At 60.6% G+C, this 16,660-nt stretch overlaps 1 protein-coding gene across 5 annotated transcripts in view; it reads right to left on the reverse strand.

Annotated features, from left to right (window-relative positions):
• Positions 1-3,305: 3,305 nt before the first annotated feature.
• The window catches only part of ACTR3B (actin related protein 3B), a 42,757-nt gene continuing 29,402 nt past the window's right edge, over positions 3,306-16,660 (reverse strand). For all 5 annotated transcript variants that reach the window (XM_016163945.2, XM_016163949.2, XM_036230621.1 and 2 more), the window contains 3 exons: positions 5,240-5,365; positions 4,330-4,413; positions 3,306-3,782 (listed from right to left, as the gene is read on the reverse strand). In XM_016163945.2, coding sequence (XP_016019431.1) covers positions 3,687-3,782; positions 4,330-4,413; positions 5,240-5,365 — 306 coding nt within the window. In that variant the 3' untranslated portion in view covers positions 3,306-3,686. The remainder of the gene's footprint in view (positions 3,783-4,329; positions 4,414-5,239; positions 5,366-16,660) is intronic.

Raw genomic sequence — 16,660 nt, forward strand, 5'->3', positions numbered from 1 at the left:
CGGCTCTCACGGCCAAGGCCCCGTGCCCACCCAGATGACGGCAGCTCCCAACCAGGCAGTAGATCCAATACCCCTGTCTCAAAACTCCCTGCACTCCTCAGCTGCCGATGAATGCGACCGCCACACGACGACCTCCCCACTGAGACGCGCTGTCCCTGCGAGATCGTGAACACTAGCACCCTCTCCACGGCCCCCGGCCTCCCGGCCTGGAAGCCCAGGGCCTCCGGGCCTCGCGCCCTCCCTTCCCCCCACTCTCTCCTCTCCCTTTACTCCCCGCCCTGCCCGGACTTCGCAGACTTCAATGACAGAGAGGCCCTAGGACACCCACCCTGTGGCCACAGCTGCCCCCGAGAAGGCGACTCCCCGCCTCCTTCCCCCTCCCCTCGTGAGGACAGGAAGCTCGAGCCCAGAGAGGCCCCCGCCTCGTGAATCCGCCCCCGCGAGCAGGTGCTTTCTGCCGCTCCTTCCGCCCCCGGTGGCCCGGGCCGCACCACCTCTCACCCCATCGAGGGCCTCGGTCAAGGCGCTATCTGCCCCCCCCCCCGCCCCGGCATCTTCGATTTCTCCCACTGTGTTTTCTTCCCGTACCTTCTACGCGTGTAGGAACAGAATCCCAAGCCCCGTGTTCTTCCATTTAGTCTTGGCTAGAAAATCAATGAAGCGGAAGCCGAAGCCCTGGGCAGCCCGGGCGGAGACCCCGTGCAGGCCCGGGCGGCGCGCCCTCAGGGGCGTCGTGAAGGGCAGCGCCGAGCTCGCCATCACTCTCGTCAGAGAGAAAACCCCGGTAAACACGTGCCGGGCGCCGGATTGGCTTGTAACTTAACCCTGGAATCGTCTTACCACGAAGCCGGGTGCATGTCTGCATCTGTGACACCGGCCGGGACGACTAAACCACTGAACGGAGCCCCGGGGCCTCTGGGCAAGATGGCGGAGCCGCGGGCCGTGTGGCCTCCCGTCACGGCCGCGTCGCCGCCACCCTGGGCCGACAACGGCCACTGCTGGGGGCCGCCGAGGTCCAGCGGCACAGCAGTCCGACAACAGGGGACACACAGAGAAGGCCACCTAGAGACCGGCAGGAGGCGCGGAGCGGCGGACCGGGCGGGTCCCCGCCGCTAGCGGCGGCCAAGAAAAGGGAGGGAAGTGGCAGCTGTTGGGGGCCCCGCTGAGGAGCGGGGGCTCCAGGGCCGGGGAGAGACGTCCCCATGGCGGTGGCTGTGAAAACCAGCGGGGACCGTGGCCGAGCGAGACGGGGGCTGAGGGAGTCACACTGTCCTCCTGAGGGCCGCGCGGGACTCACCGCTGACGGACTCGCTCGCTCTGGGCACCGGGGCCGCCGCTCAAGGGGCGCCAGGGAGGAACCGGGGTGTCCGGCTTCGGGCGAGGGCTTCGGGCGAGGGCTTCGGGGCGGCTTCCCCCACACGGACGCGCTGGCGGAGGGCGCTGTCCCTTTGTCGAGCCCTCCCCGCCGGCTCCGAGTCCCGGCAACGCTGCTGACACAGGTCGCCCCATCCGGGTGACTTCCTTGGCCACGCCCCTCCCCACGGGGCCGCCCACGCCATTTCCAGGGGCTTTTCCCCACGAGCGGCCTGTCCGGGCTCGCGCTGCGGACTTTCCTGCGGCCTCTCCGGGCTCACAAGCCCCAAACCAGCAGGATCCGGCCGCGGCGCGCCCCACGCCTCGTGCTGAGCAGCCCTGAGCCCGGCACGAGCGGCAGCCAGGCCCGGTTCACGGCTTGGCCTCTGGAGGCACCTCCAAGCCCAGCGTGGGTGGCGGCCATCTACGGACTGCTGGGTGGCTCACGACAGGTGGCCTCAGGCAGGGCGCAGGCCACAGCTGAACTCGGCCTGTGGTGAGCCCCCTCCCAGGAGGTCTCGGCCTGCAGGCCCAGTGGCCAGCTTTGTTCCAAACCAAACGCTCTGATCGAGCTCCTGTAGCTTGGCAAACGTAAGTTCAATCACGAAGATACCCTTGCCCCAAACGAGGACGAGGGAAGCTTCACCAGTCCTGTGGTCTGGGAGCAGGTGACACTCGTTCTCCCTTAACCGGTGCGGGTAAAACTGGACGTGTGGCCCCGGGAGACCAGAGGAGCCGCCCGGATCGGAGAGCGAGCAGGCTGCCTCCGAGGCCCGCGGCCGGCATCGTTCTGGGCTGTGGGGAGAACGCACCCGCTGACCGGGCACCGGGCCCAGCGGAAAAAAGAAGGGGGGGCGCACGGAGCACAGAGGTGCACGCGGCAAAGCACCCTCGGGCGGGCGCGGCCAGGGCGCGAAGGGAAGGAGGTGTGGAACGAGGCGGCAGGACCGCGGGGAGCCCGACGGCCCGGCGACCCCGAGGAGCGGCGAAGCCCAGAGCGGGCGCGGAGACACTGCGCCGTTGGACCGAGGACGGAGACCGTCCAGCGGGGGCCGAGGCCCCAGGGGTGCTGAGACTCGGAGAGCGGCAGGGACCGCGTGGGAAGCCCAGATGCCACCTCGCCCCGCGGGCAGCCGGCCGGGGGGCCCCGCCTGCTCCTCGGCCTGCGCGATGAAACCCAGGCTTCCCGGGCGAGGCCGGTGCTCAGAGGGCAAAACACCCTTCACGCCTTGGAGAAACGCCATGAGCACCGGTTTAAAAAGTAACGTTAAGTATCGTGGAAAACGGAATAAAACTAAACCACTTCATTCGGCAAATCACCTTTCAAGCCGGCGGCCCACTCAGCAAACATCGGGATTTTCTGAGGGCTTCTGGTCACGGTGTGAGCCTGGGAAGGGACCTGGAAACCGCGGGCACGGCACGCCCCGCCCGCAGCTGGTCCGAGGCCGGAGGACGGCGGGCCACGACGCCCTAGGAGAGTTCCCTCCAGGAACCTGGTGTTGACCATCAACTCCTCCTCCGGCGTGAAACAAATCTCGGCACTCTCTAAAAGCGTAGGCGCGAAGGAGGAAAACAGGCCCGCCACGCACGAGGGCAAGCGTGGTGAGGAGGCGGCCGCTCTTACTTTAGCCACGCAAGGCGCAAGGTCACGTCTCCCCAGCACTCACCGACGGCAAACGGGCGCCTTCCGCGAAAGCTCCCGAGGGTTCGCGCGACACTGCTCCGTGCCGGGACACTGAGCCACCCCACACGGTGCGGCCATTCCCGGACCCCGCGGGGCAGCAAAGTCGCCGTTCACGCTGCTTGTGCCTCCAAACCTGCCGGCACACGCCCGATGAAAACGGGAAACGTTTACCACAGCGCCCGGTGACCCCAACACCTGCTCGTGCTCAGGGCCAGCGGGGGCACCAAACACCATCGGATACAAAACGACAGGAAATACAAACATCGACTTGTATTTCAAGTTCACAGCGCTTTATTTACAGAAACGGGCAGGAGGAAAGCGGCTGCCCGCCCAGTCTCCCCGGGGGTGGGGGGGTCTGTTCTGCACCGTGCTCTGCGTTTCTCTTCCAGCAATTTCTACAGTCGCAGTCCCCGCCCTTCGGAATGGTGCTCGTCCACTCGAAGCCCGGGGCTGGGGAGCGGGAGGGGCCCGGGCGGCGGGCGCGGACGGCTTTTCCTGAACGGGCTGTGGTGGTGCCTCACGCCCCGGCGACACCCGCCCCCGACCCCACACCAGGCGCCGCTGGGCACGCGAGCCGGGGTCTCCTCCGGGGTCGGAAGGGCATGCGCTCACCACGCCACGCCGCTGGATCGGGGCCGCCAGGCGGACGCTAGGACATGACCCCGAAGACGGGGTTGTGGCGGCAGATGCTGGGGCCGTACTCCTCGTAGTCCTTCTTGGTGTGACACACCTGGAAGAACTCCGGCTGGGGGCGACAAGCGGGAGAGGCACGTCAACGCTCCAGGCGGGAAGAGGAGCCGGCCCCCTCCCCCGTCCCCCCGTCCCCCGCGACGAGAAACCCCCCTGCCAGCCCCGGCCGCGTCCAGCCCCCCGCCGTCCGGCCGTGCCAGCCCCGTCAAGGGCCTGGACTACGAAACGAGGCTTTATTTCACTTTTTTGAAAATCTATTCAGCTTCTGTTTAGGACCAACTATGCGATCGCCCTAAATTAGCAATTTGTTATCTAGCCATAAATTTGAGGAGAAAAGGCAGTAACTACTTGGGAAAGTCACTAGAATTAATGATGAAGGCAAGGTGTTTTAGGCTCCTTCTGGGTTTCACTGATCCACATTATCCGTGACCCCAAATTAGCACGGATACTTGCCAATCCGCTGGGCGACTTAAACGATTCTACTTTTCATCCCTCATGGAATTAGACGTGCCCCTGTCCAGAGCCACACGTGAGCAGAACGCACAGCGCTTCACGCGACCGCGTTCACACGCTCACGACACGCGGGAGCGGGGGGCACTTACGGTCGAGGCGAGCATGGAGCCCCCGAACCACACGGCGTAGCGCTGCATGTGGTGCGTGATCACCTGCACCTCCACCGGCTTCGGCTGCAAAGCAGAGGGGCGCTGAGGGCACGGGGTGCACCTGCCGCCGGCGGCCGGGTTGCGGGGGGGGCGGGCCCATCCCACCCGAGCACCGACCAGCGTGGGGGGGCCCCTCCCGCCTGGACGGCGCGGGCCCCGCCCGGGTCCTGCTGTGGGGACGTGGGCCACACGCCGCCTCTGATCGGAGCAGGCTCTCGGTGGCTCCTGCCGCCACCCTGTGCCCAGCCACGGTGGCGCAGAGGGCGCCCCACGCCGGGGAGAGGGGCCCCGCCTCCCCTGGCACTGAAGGCATTCCAGCACGGGCTGCACCCGGCAACGCGCCCGTCGACCTGCTTTTCACCAAGCAACCCAGTGTCTGGCGCTGTCGAGGTAATTCCGCACAACACTGAGTGCCCCAACGCTACGCTCCGCAGCCGCGTGACTCCGCCGCCGAGGACACGGCCACCCGCCTCGCCCTGCAGCAACGGTCACTCCCCTCGGAAGCCCACGCGAGGCCAGCAGCGGGCGAGGAGCCGCCGGCTCGGAGGGACGTGCTGCACGTGCCCACAAACGCCAGGTATCTGGTCTGATGAGGACGTGGGGAGCCGCGCCGGGAGAAGGTGCCGGACTCCGGTCACCGCGCCCCACGCCTGGCCCCTCTCGGCACGACAGAAACCGCAGCTGGCGGGGCTGGGGGGGTTGGGGGAGCCGGGGGGGCCGGGGGGGCGTGGGGTGCTGCTGCACTGCGGCTCCGTCCGCGTCACCGACGCGCGTGGAACGGGCCGGGCCGCGAGCCCCCGACCACGCCCTTCAGGCCGGGGAGCCCCGCGCGCCCCGCCCCGGCCCCCACCTTTATGCGGCCGCCGCTGAGCTCCTCGCTGAGTCGCAGCCGGGCGTCCACCACCCTCTTCAAGTCTCTCTGGAGTCGACGCCCGAAGTCCCTGAACATCGTGGAGCCTCCCGAAAGAACGACGTTCTGAAAGACACAAGGCAGAGGGGTGTCCCCTGGTGAGTCGGCCCGCGCCGGCCCCGCGGCCCGGGCGCCGTGTGAGGGACGCGGCTCGGCACCGAGACGGCCACCGAGGCAAAGCGCACGCCGCACTTCCTCCCTTTGCCGCCGGGTCCTCCTCTCGTACTATTCCCCAGTTACAACCGAGTGAATCGCAAAGCGACTGCCCCACGGTCTCCCCTGAGCCCCGCAGGGGCCTCGCGGGGACCGGGAGGCCAAGGCCAACAGCATAAATCGGCAAACCGACTCGTTACGACAAAGCCCTCAGGCCAGGTTAACGCTGGGTATGTTCTGCCTTAATAATCGCGGAGGAAAAGCGAGTCTCCCAGCCACCAGCCGAGCCTGTCGGAGGGCGGCGCTGGCCGAGGGGCGAGCGAGGCTGCCAGGAGGAGGTCTCCGGGGGGCGTCCTTGCCGCCCAGGCCCCTCCGCCACCCTCGGGTCCTGCCAGGCGGCCAGGGCAGAAGCCTCGTGTGGGAGAGGGATGCAGGGGGCGACTCCAGTGAGTCTCTTACCGGATTTTGATGGAAATAAAAGCTGTATTCTTTCAGGCTACATCATCTCAGTTAGGACAACGAGAATGAATTTAAGGTGTCCTGACTTAACTCTCTTACAGAGAGCGTCATTCGAGAAAACTGCGTGGAAGGAAAGAAAACGGAGTGGCCCTCATGGAGCCAGCCCGCTTCACGGCAGCCCTGAGCCCGCTCTCCCTGACCCCTCGGTGACCCCGCGGCGACCCTGTCGGGTCTCCTCCCAGACCAGCTGTCTGCAGACCCTCGCCGAGTCTGGGGGACCCGTGGGGACACGCACCTCCAGGCCCCCGGGCATACAGGCTGCAGGAGGCGGACGAGCCCTCCCGGCCCTGCGTGCCCAGGGCAAGGGGGGCACATCCTCCCCCGCGGGCTCCCGGCACCCGCTCAGACCCGGCGTCACACAGGCAGAGCCAAGCCCGGGGGGAGCCCCGGGATGCCGCCCCCGGCGTCTGTGGAGAGCACCCCTCTCCGTGCCCTGTCGGCTGACCGCTGGTCGGCGCGAACAAGCTCTCAGTGGCCGGGCTGAAGAGAACTGTCGGGGGCAGAAAGTGTCAATGCCTCGGCGGGGACAAGCCAGGAGAAGCCATCAGCAGGCGGCCACCAGAGCGAACTCACGGTTTTTACGTGTCACCTACTCCTGAGGGACGTGGCCTCCGGGCCGGGATGAGGGGCGGCCCTGAGCTCGGCCTTCCACGGGCCACTTGGTGGGAGGGACGCGGGGGTGGCCCGGAGCCTTGCCCCAGACCGGTGCGGGCCGTCCCCTCTGCCCCCAGCCCTCCACGGGGACGGAACGACACTGTGCGGCCTGCGGCCCCTCGAGGGGTAGGCCCTCCTCATGGAGAACGTCTAAGAATAAACCCACGCGGCAAGGCGCCCGGCGAAGCTCCCGCCACCAGGATCACGTGTGGCCGGCCCGCCGCGGGTCCCAACGCGCGCAAACCCGTGAGCTCCCTGAGGCTGTGGGCGTGGCTTTGCCTTGAGGGGCGACCTCCGACTGACCCCGCCCCACACAGAGCCCACGGGCACCCACCGCTCACTGACGAATTGCAAACCGAAGATATTCCAAGCAGCATCCTGTCCCGGACCGATGTCACGGCTAAGCACGGTCGCACACTGCCACCTAGTGCAGAAATGTCTCGGGAACAGCTGTGTGGTCCCCGTCGGCGTCAGGGGCCATCGGCCCCGGCTGCGGTCACAGAACCGCGGAGCTCGGGCTCAGCCCTGGTTCCGGACGCGCATGCGGGACGCGGGTGAGGGCGGCGGGGCCGCGTCCCTGCGAGGCGAGCGTGAGCCAGCGGGAGCCCCGAGCAGCCGCGCCGCCTGCATGGCCCGCGCACGTTTCTGGACACGGTGTGCCCACCGCTCTGCGGCGCGAGGGCGCAGACGCGGGCGAGGCCGCTGGCCTGACCCCCGACAGCCCTGGCCACGGGGAGGACCCCGGGGGAGGCAGAGGACTCAGGGAGCCATGTCGCGGGCTCGGGGCGAGAGGCAGGGGAGGGCAGCGAGGGGAGGCGAGCGCGGGCCGAACGGCGTGTCCGGGAGTGTCGGAGCCTCACGCGGGACCAGAGACGCACACGTCCCCGAGCCGAGTCCGCTGAGACGCTGGGGTGCTCCCCACCCCCGATTCTGTCCCGTTTCTGCCCGAGAACCAATCGCCTGCCCCTGGCGGGTGACAGGCTTTTTGCTGTGGGTTTCGTTGTGGCAGCAAACAGACCCAACACACACAGGACTTGGTAAAGCACGGCCAGGCTCGCGCATCCCCATGGTGCTGCCTGGAGTTAAGGGCGACCCGTCCCCTCGACGCAGACGCCGCGCCCCTCGAACTCGGTGAGGAGGGTCGCCGCGGAGCCCGGCAAGAGAACACGCCGAACAGGCCAGGGCTGGAGTTCAGACGCGGGCAGAACGCACAGCGCACGTGACCTCGTCAGAACACGTCTGGAAAGTCTGGCTCACGGCCCTTCGGCTCACCGCTGAAGCGCCAGCGGCCGCGGCACGGCTCCATCCCTCCGGCTTCTGAGCGGGGCCGGGGCGTCAAAGGCGTTTCGAAGCCCCTGCCCCGTCCCCAGGACGATCGCGTCCTCTCCCCGTTCCGACGAGCTGACCCAGAGGACGAAGTCTGCCCCACGCCCGCCAGCAAGGACGACGACGTCCCGGCCGTGCGAGGGCCCCGAGGAGGGCAGCGACCGGGCACGGAGGTCCAGCGCTCCGCGGAGACCCGCGCCGCCCACACTGACCGAGGCAGCGGGCGGGGCTGACGGCCAGCTGCCCAGCTGCGCATCCGCCCAGCCAGGTGGCTGGCGCCAGACAACGCCGGTTTGTCCGGGGACCACGACGGGTCCCTGAGCGGGGCCAAGCCTCGCCAGGCGGGAAAGCCAAAGGGCAAACGCAAGGAGGCGAGCACAGGAGCGACGGGGCCTCACGCGGCCTCCGCCGAGAACCGCTCAGACGGAAAGAAACCGACCACACACGGAACGGCCATTCGCTGCCCAAGTAAATGTCTACTCACGTCTCGAACGAGCGTAAGCCCTGTAACCTGGCTTCACACACACACACACACAATCACTGTTAACGGCTATTTTAATACATCTAAATTCCACTTCTTGGAAAACGCAAATATTAAGCCCACGAGTTGATGCAATGGGTGTTGGTTTTTTTATGAACAGGAAAAGGCTTTTATTGGGTTATAATTTCAAGGCAGCAAAAGCGGTGTGCCCTTCGCTCAGATTTCCCGACTTCTAACATCTGCATTATTAACGTTTGGATTATCGTGGCAAACTCATTGATTCTCTTCTGTGCACACACATACACATGCACCTGTGCACACATACGCACGTGCACATGTGCTTACACATGTGCGTACACATACACACACATGTAAATGCACACACACACATACACACGCACACACCTTTTTTGGGACTCATTTGAGAGTTAAAATCATATACGTCACCCGCTTCACTGCTAAATTCTTCGGTGTGTATCTATTAAACAGAGACATCCCCTTATGTGACCACCACACAACTGTCAACTTCATAAACTTACATTAACACAACTTTCCCCGTCTATCACGCCGGCTCCAACCTTGTCACCTGATCTATTAGTTACTTCACAGCATTTTCCCCTCCAGTCCCGGATCCCGCCCAGGGTCGTTTATTTTAATTACTTTTCATATCTCTGTGATGGGTTTTTTAATTAAAAAATAATTCACCAGAGTATGAAAATGAATCTGCATTATCATACTGCAGGACCCTGAGTTGCCTTCAAAGGCATAAAATGTAAAATTCATTTTTCACAATAAAAACCATGCTATGTGTATGTGGTCAAATGATTTCAGACAAAGATGTCACAGTACTTCGATGGGGGAGGAAGAGCCGTCTTCAACAAATGATGCCGGAGTGACTGATACCCACGGGGGAGGGAAAAATGAACCTTTCCTACTGCTTTACTTCATGTACATGATTTAACTCAAAACGGGTCACAGATTTAACGTAAGGGCTAAAACAACAGAACTTACAGATGAAAATGTTTTTTAATCTTCAAAACTGTGATGGAGGAAAAAGTTTCTTTGATAGGACATAAGAAGTATGAACCATAAAAGTTAAAAACTGACTTAATTTATAACGGTTGAAACAAAAAGGGAAAAACCTATAAAAACAGGTACCTGAGGTAAAAGCCCTTTAATCTCGGAAATTTCTTTCCCCTAAACTACGTATCACCTACAGCAATTTGGTAAATCATACCTTCGTAAGCAAAATTAAAACATTTATCTCTCCCTTCCTCCCTGACCCCTCCTGAAATTTCAGGTACTCTTAAGTAATCCGTGTGACCAAGTGTAAAGCTGTTAATTCTTGGATTCATGTTCCCATTTTAAAGAAAGCTCTCGCACCTAACTGGCTGCTCAGCCAACAGAGGATTTAAAAACGTGAGATTTCTAGGAGGTGAGCCAGGCGATACCTGCTGGGCACACCTGACCCGAGATTCCGGGCCGGCTGGGGCCTTGCCCTTCCTTTTCTCCTTCTGGGTTCCTTTCTATCTCGGAAATCGCCTGAGGCCGCGCGCTCACCACACCATTCTGGTTTCCTTTTCCCCTTAGGTTCTGACTGGGAAGACAACCCGGCATCGGGCGCCACCTTTAAACCTGTTCAAGGGTCAGAATGTCTGACCAGCCACGCACACAGTCGAGGACATTCGATGCCGGGGACGGCGCCCGTTCTGCAGGAACACGCTCCCTTTGGCGGGAGCGGCCATGCCGGAAGGGCCTCCCCTGGCCCGAGTCGCATCGGACGACGGAACTCCTCCTGGCCGCATCCTCGGGGAACGAGGCGGGATCTGCTGCTGTTACTCCCTCCGGGCTCCACACGCAGCGCCCGCCGACGCCGCACGGCTCTGCGACAGCCCCGGCTCCCGGGCGCTGCCGCAGAGCCGGGCCCGGGCCCGTTCTTCGAACCGCGCTCAGCACTGTGTCTGTTACAGGAAAAAGTTCCCTGTGTTAAAATTTCGTTGTGCACGGTTCGAAGTGTGGCTCGACATTTTAAGATGCGCAAAGGCCTCTGAGCCTGCAGGTGAGGACGCTCCGGAAGCTGCAGAAGACGTCGGCCCCCAGAGCAACGTGGCGGTCGAGCCGTCCTCTGCTCGAACGCAGCCGAAGGCACCTAGAAACCCACTTTCCCCCGACGTGGCGCAGGCCGGACCAGGAGCGAGGGACCCCGGATAGGTCGCCTGACAACGAAGAGCCCACGCGGCTTCTCCTCACTCGTCGGTGTTGCCCTCTGATGACTGTCACGGTGCGTCCCAGGAAGCACCTCGGTCGGAAGCGGCGCACACGAAGCCGCCGGGCTGGGCGACGGACCGCAGAGCCGCGGCCTCACACGCCTGCCGCCTCCGACCTTCGGGAGGCGACGGCGGGGCAAGCAGCCCCTGGACTCGGCCCGCGGCAACGCTGCCCCCAAGAACTGTGTCCGCGGACGACGGGAAGCAGGCGTGACTGCGAGGCTGGACGCTGAGACGCGCCTGGAATCGGCATCCCTGCTGCCTTTTCTGCGCCGACAGCAACGCCTTCCCTCGGTGGCCGGAGCATCCTACGCGAGGGGACTGGCGAAAGCTGTGGTACGTGTGCCCAGCGCGGCACGACTCAGCCACAAGGAGACGCGGCCCTGCCACTTGCGAGAACCTGGATGGACCGTGAAATAATCGTACGAAGCGAATTATTTTGAAAACCACATGATGTCGCTTATCTGTGCGATATAAACCTAAAAGCAACGAATGAACAGGACAAATAAACAGAGACTCGGGGACCTGGACAAGGGGCTAGTGGTTACCAGGTGCGAGGGGGCAGGGGGAGGGGAACGTAAAAAAACAAAATGTTATAAAAAATTTTTTAAAAAGACAAAAAAAAAGTGACTCCATGAACTACGCATAATTAATTGCTCAGAAAAATAGTGCAGGCAAGTCTTCTAAACATAGTTGTATGAATTTGCCTTATTCATCGATTCCCAATATTGTGAAGGTAATTTGTATATATGCGTGTGTGTACACACATACACACACACACACACGTGTGTGTGCATACACTGAAAAATATGCTCTCAGCAATAAAAATGACCAACATGGGGAAAATGCCTTCCCTCTCTGGATGTCATCGTCCCCTCCCCTTTCTCGCCAACACCCCCTGCCTCTGTTTCCCCAAAGCTATTGGGCTCCTGCCTGACCCGGCGCTTCCTGAAGGGCGACTCTCTGATCTCAGAGACATGCATGTTGCCTCTCGCCCTGACAGGCCTTCTGCTTTTAACGGTAACATCTCCCACTACAGCGAACCCAGACGGCGTCCGGACAAACGCCACATCCAAAGCAGCAGGAATGACAGGAAATGCTGCGACTTCTACGGTTGCTCCGGGGGTTACTAAGTCTACAGTCTGCACGGGGTTAACTAAATGTTCACGCACCACCAATAGGTGAGTGAGTCAAGCTGCTCCGAGGCAAAGGGCGTGGACGCGTTCGTGCCTCCGGCAGGGCGCACGCTGCAACAGAAAACCAAAACTCAAGGGTCGTAATAACTAACCAAGGAAAAACGTCTTCACCGCAATCGAATGTCAGAGGAAAAGTTCTTTTACGCAGAGAAAAGAAAGGAGACGGACGTGACCTTGCTCGCAGCCTCCCGGCCCCTACCGTGACAGCCAGCGCGTTAGCCCTGTGCTCAGACACACCAGAAACAAATTCCAGGACGAACCGCGGCCCTCGGCCTCAGGACAGGTGTGGCTGCTAGGGACGCACATGCCGGTTTACTCTGGGAAAGGGGACGCGGCTGAGTCTGCCTCGGCAGGTGGACGGCCAGCAGGTGGCCCCGGGGGAGCGGGGAAGGGGAGGCCGGCTCTGCCCGGCACGCCCCTTGCTGCCTTCCCGACGAGCTCGCTCGCGTGCAAACGACCCTGGTGTCCCAACTAGTGTTCCTCGAGCGTTAAAATGCTGCCTGAACTTAGCTACTTTCGACCGAGGTGACGGTGGCACCGGCGGTTTAAACGTGGCTGAGACGCCGCTTGCTTTGGTTTATTATTCCTATGTTTGTCGCACTTTCAGAGTGGGGGGGGGGGACAAAAACCGGAAAGAGAGAAATATGTGAAATTAACAACAACTGTATTCTTTCCATCTCATTTCAAGTAAAACAACAATGCTCAAGCATTCTATACCTCGGAAATACGGATGTTTAGCCGAGCGGCTTAATCGATTTCCACGTGGAAGAGTAGGTAAACATTCTAAGCCAGTCTTTAAACGAGATATCACAAATGATGAGCTTTTAATATTCTAAACCCCCTTAATTCCAGAAAAGGAAAACACGAGGCGGATAATCGCAGCACCAGAGTCACGGAAACGGCTCCCAGCAGAACTCGGCACACAGAAAGCACTGAAACGCCGTTCAGCAAACGTCGGTTCCGAGGGAAGGAGACACCCCAAGGCTTCCTCCACTGTCGGTAAAGCACAGGTCGACACGGCCTCGTAAGATTTTGAACTCCATGCTGAACGGCTTAACAAATATTTGCTGAACGATCTTCGGAACTAGTTTTTCTCTAAGGTTCTAGACTCGGTTTTATTTAAGCCCCAGCTCCTTCGGGCAGCTCGGAGGGCCTCTATGCCTGTCCGCTCACCCAGCGGGACTCAGCAGACAGGCTGCCTGCCCTTTCCAGCTGTGAGTTTAGTTGGATCTGAGCAGTTTTTAAAAATTATAATACATACGCCCAATTAGAACATACATACCCGATTCAGGCAATATTGTTACAGAAGAGTCATTCCTCGAACTTCATCAAAATGTATGTACATCTGCTTGGCAAACATAGTGAAGGAGAATTCTGAACAACTCCCAGCCCACTGCTAAAGAGGGCTTAAAACTCTCTCACTGCTGGCCCCGGCCCTCCTCGGTGCCCCCCTCGGCCTTCGCCGCCAGGCCGGGCTCTGCCCCAGCCTGGTCCCTGAAACTCCTGCCCTCGCTCCCACGTCTACCTGTGCTCGTTAAGCCCCCCCCCGCCCCTGCCCCCACTGGTGTCCCGGCCACCCCTGCAGGCCAAGCCCTCAGACTCAGCTCAAATGCCACCTGCCCAAAGCCTCTCCAGAGCCCCTCGAATTAAACGCAATCTGCCCCTTCTTCTCGCAATTACCATAATTTGCATGATTCACTTTAATGACATTTAGCTTGTAGTGGTTCCCATTACAATTATTTTGGTATTTTTATCTTTTTACAAGCTCTCGAAGACAAGAGCCACCTCTCCTACTTACTTAAATCCTCTAATTTAACAGTAGGGTCCTGCATTTGGAAGGCACAGGGGCAAATAGGATTCGGGAATGAAGGCATCCAGCTGCACCACAAAGTGACTGAACGCCGGCTGTGCCTCGAGCGAAGCGCGAGACTCAGGAAACGCAGCCCAGTGAAACCAGCTGCTCGGTGGTTCTTGATTTAACTGCACAGCAGAATCATCCAGGAAGCTTTTAAAATCCAGATGCCAGGCCTGGAACTTCCGGGGGAGGAACCCCAACGCCTGTGCGTTCAGTCCCTGGGGCGATGCCCACGGGCAGCCGGGCTCAAAACGAGCTGCTCCTGGTCATGACAGGGCCTTCTGGAATGGCACAGGCCTACGAGATGTGCCTCTGCACAGTCCCCTCCAGGCCCCCGCCTGCACCCCACGAGTCCACTCCAGGCCCCCGCCTGCACCCCACGAGTCCCCTCCAGGCCCCCGCCTGCACCCCATGAGTCCCTCCAGGCCCCCGCCTGCACCCCGCTCAGAGGCTGAACAAGAAGGGAGGCTGGTGAGCACCTTTTTCAACCAAGGCCAGATCGAAATAAAAATTAGGTCACGGCCACTTCCATCTTAAACAACTGTTGTGCTTTTTTAAAGATTCTAAATTTTCCAAGCCACCTTTTATTCCCATTCTTCTGTCTTCTCCATGCTCTCGTCCGTTACCGTTACCCGGAGTGAGGTGGCCCCTCACGACCAGGAAGGTGTCCGATGCTTTCGGTGGGGACAGGTGACCTCCTGCTACTGGCTCCTGCACAAGGAAGTCCACTAGCGGTCACCCGACTGCGTCTGGGAAACGCGGGGTCCTGGCCCAGGGTCCAGACGCCTCTAGGAGCAGGTGTGGCGGGAGGCAGGGGGGACCACGACAACACGGCTCCCTCCAGGAGCGGCGGACGCTCAGCACCGAGGAGCGGCTCGGAACTCCTTCCGCTGGCCTCCGGGTTCCGCTCGGCCGCTTCGGCCACCACGGCTGCCCGCGTGAGGAGGCCGCGGGGACCTCGGGGACAGCGCGTGGTGACGGGGCCGGGGACCAGCATCTGCGCTCCCGCAGGGCCACCGAGCAGGGCTCGCAGACGCGCCGCCCCTTCTCGGCCGTGCTCCCACCTCCTCACGGGTCTGCCGAGCGGCCGCCAGGCCTGGGGCGGGCACGGGGACCGCGGCCGAGGGCAGGCCCTGCACCAGTGGCCTCAGCCGACGCGGCCCTGGCCGGCGGGCACCGCGGGCCACCGCCCTCTGGGACCTGTGAGGAAGGAGTGCGGCCCAGTCTGCACGCGCGCGAACACTCCCTACATAAACTGCACCTGTTCGCCCCAGAACACTCGCCAGCGGCACCTGCAGCCCCGGCGCGCACCCCACGATAACTCGCGGATCACAGCCGCGCTCGCCCCGAGGCCTGCCGCGGAACACCTCGCTCTTCCTGTCGTTTTCGCAGCGATGGTCTCTGGGAGCAAACGACGTCACTCTATTTATCGCATTCTGTTTTCGGCACTGGTTTTTCCATTTACGAAATATAGTAATTCTCCATCGCTGAAAACGTGAAATCCTAGAAAACACAGCCCTCCTACGCGTGACGTGAACATCGTCCTCAAACAGCCATCGCTGAAGATCATCTGACCAATCTGGTCATCGTGCACATTTCTGTTCCATCGCGATGTGAGACAAGTTCTGTTTAGAAACAACTCCAAGGACAGCTGTTATATTTTATTTTCACAATGAACACCAGTCAGATTTACTTCGGCCTCAAAGAGCGTGTTTATGGAAAATTAAATTAACGCTAGCAGCAAACTGCACTTTTTTTCTAAACGAGAAATAGGTTAATAAGTGAGCTTTTAAAAGTCTACGGATAGCATGGTTTGTTCAAATAAAATCTGATCAGAATTGGAGAAGCTCAAGATTGTTTTTGAACGACAATAATAAAACACCTGGAGAGCATGTAACCACGCAAAAAAGCAAATTTTAAATTTCCTATCATTTAAAAATATTACACTTAGAAAGTCAATCATTTTCCCCAACTTCCTAAGTGCCCGAGACGGCCCCTCCAGACACAGGGTAGCAGGGGACGGTCACCCCTCCCTGCTACTCCCCAAACAGCCACTGTAAGAGCCACTTTGAAGCGACCTTTTAAACTGACAAGCACCTCGCGCCACCTAAAGATTCTAGGCAGCGCCACGAATGCCACTGGGATGTGACCACTTTGCAGCAGTGTGACGTTCAGCCGGGGTGACCGGGGGCAGAGCGCTAGCTTAAGGGACCATGCGGTAAGCAGGGGCTGTGTGCGCGGCTTCGGGCCCCCACCTGAGATCGGAGCGGCCCTGCCTCAGCAGCCTCAGCACACGGCTCCGCGTTCCCAGGCCCACACTCTCCCCCGCCGCACTTGGCACGTTTAACTAGAAAACGTTAAACTATTTTAAAACCCAAAAAATAGAATGTAAAAGTTCTCCATCTCCAACCCCCAAAAGTACTTTAAGTTTAGTGCATATCATGTGAAACCTTCTCATATGTACACACACACTACATGTTGCATAAAATGCAATGACGCTGTAAGTTTGATGACGTCCTGTTACTCGACAGTAACGGCCCAGTCTGCCCACATCTTTTCAGTTGAGTTTACACTGATCTGTCTCACTTCTGTTACGGCCGCGCAGTGGTCCATCATACAGATGGAACGAGGCCTCTCACTGAGCCTGGTTCGCCCTCTGTTGACAACGCGGCCGCCCAGGCGTGAGTCCGGGAGGGGGCCGGGGCTGGCGGGGTGACCGCTCCACGGAGGACAGCCAAAGGAGGCTAAGTCAGCCTCTGCCTGTCAGGAACACAGCCCTCTCCCCGTAATTACACAAACCGGCTGTTCCTCGTTTCAAGTGTGAAAGTTCCCTGCCATCAAAGAATTTTAGAAAGACTACTCCACGAGCGTTTTCTATTTGTTTCAAGCTCTAACTTCTTTTCAGGCTCT

The sequence above is a fragment of the Rousettus aegyptiacus genome, unplaced genomic scaffold, assembly GCF_014176215.1.
Source record: "Rousettus aegyptiacus isolate mRouAeg1 unplaced genomic scaffold, mRouAeg1.p scaffold_m13_p_13, whole genome shotgun sequence".
Classification (NCBI taxonomy): Eukaryota; Metazoa; Chordata; class Mammalia; order Chiroptera; family Pteropodidae; genus Rousettus; species Rousettus aegyptiacus.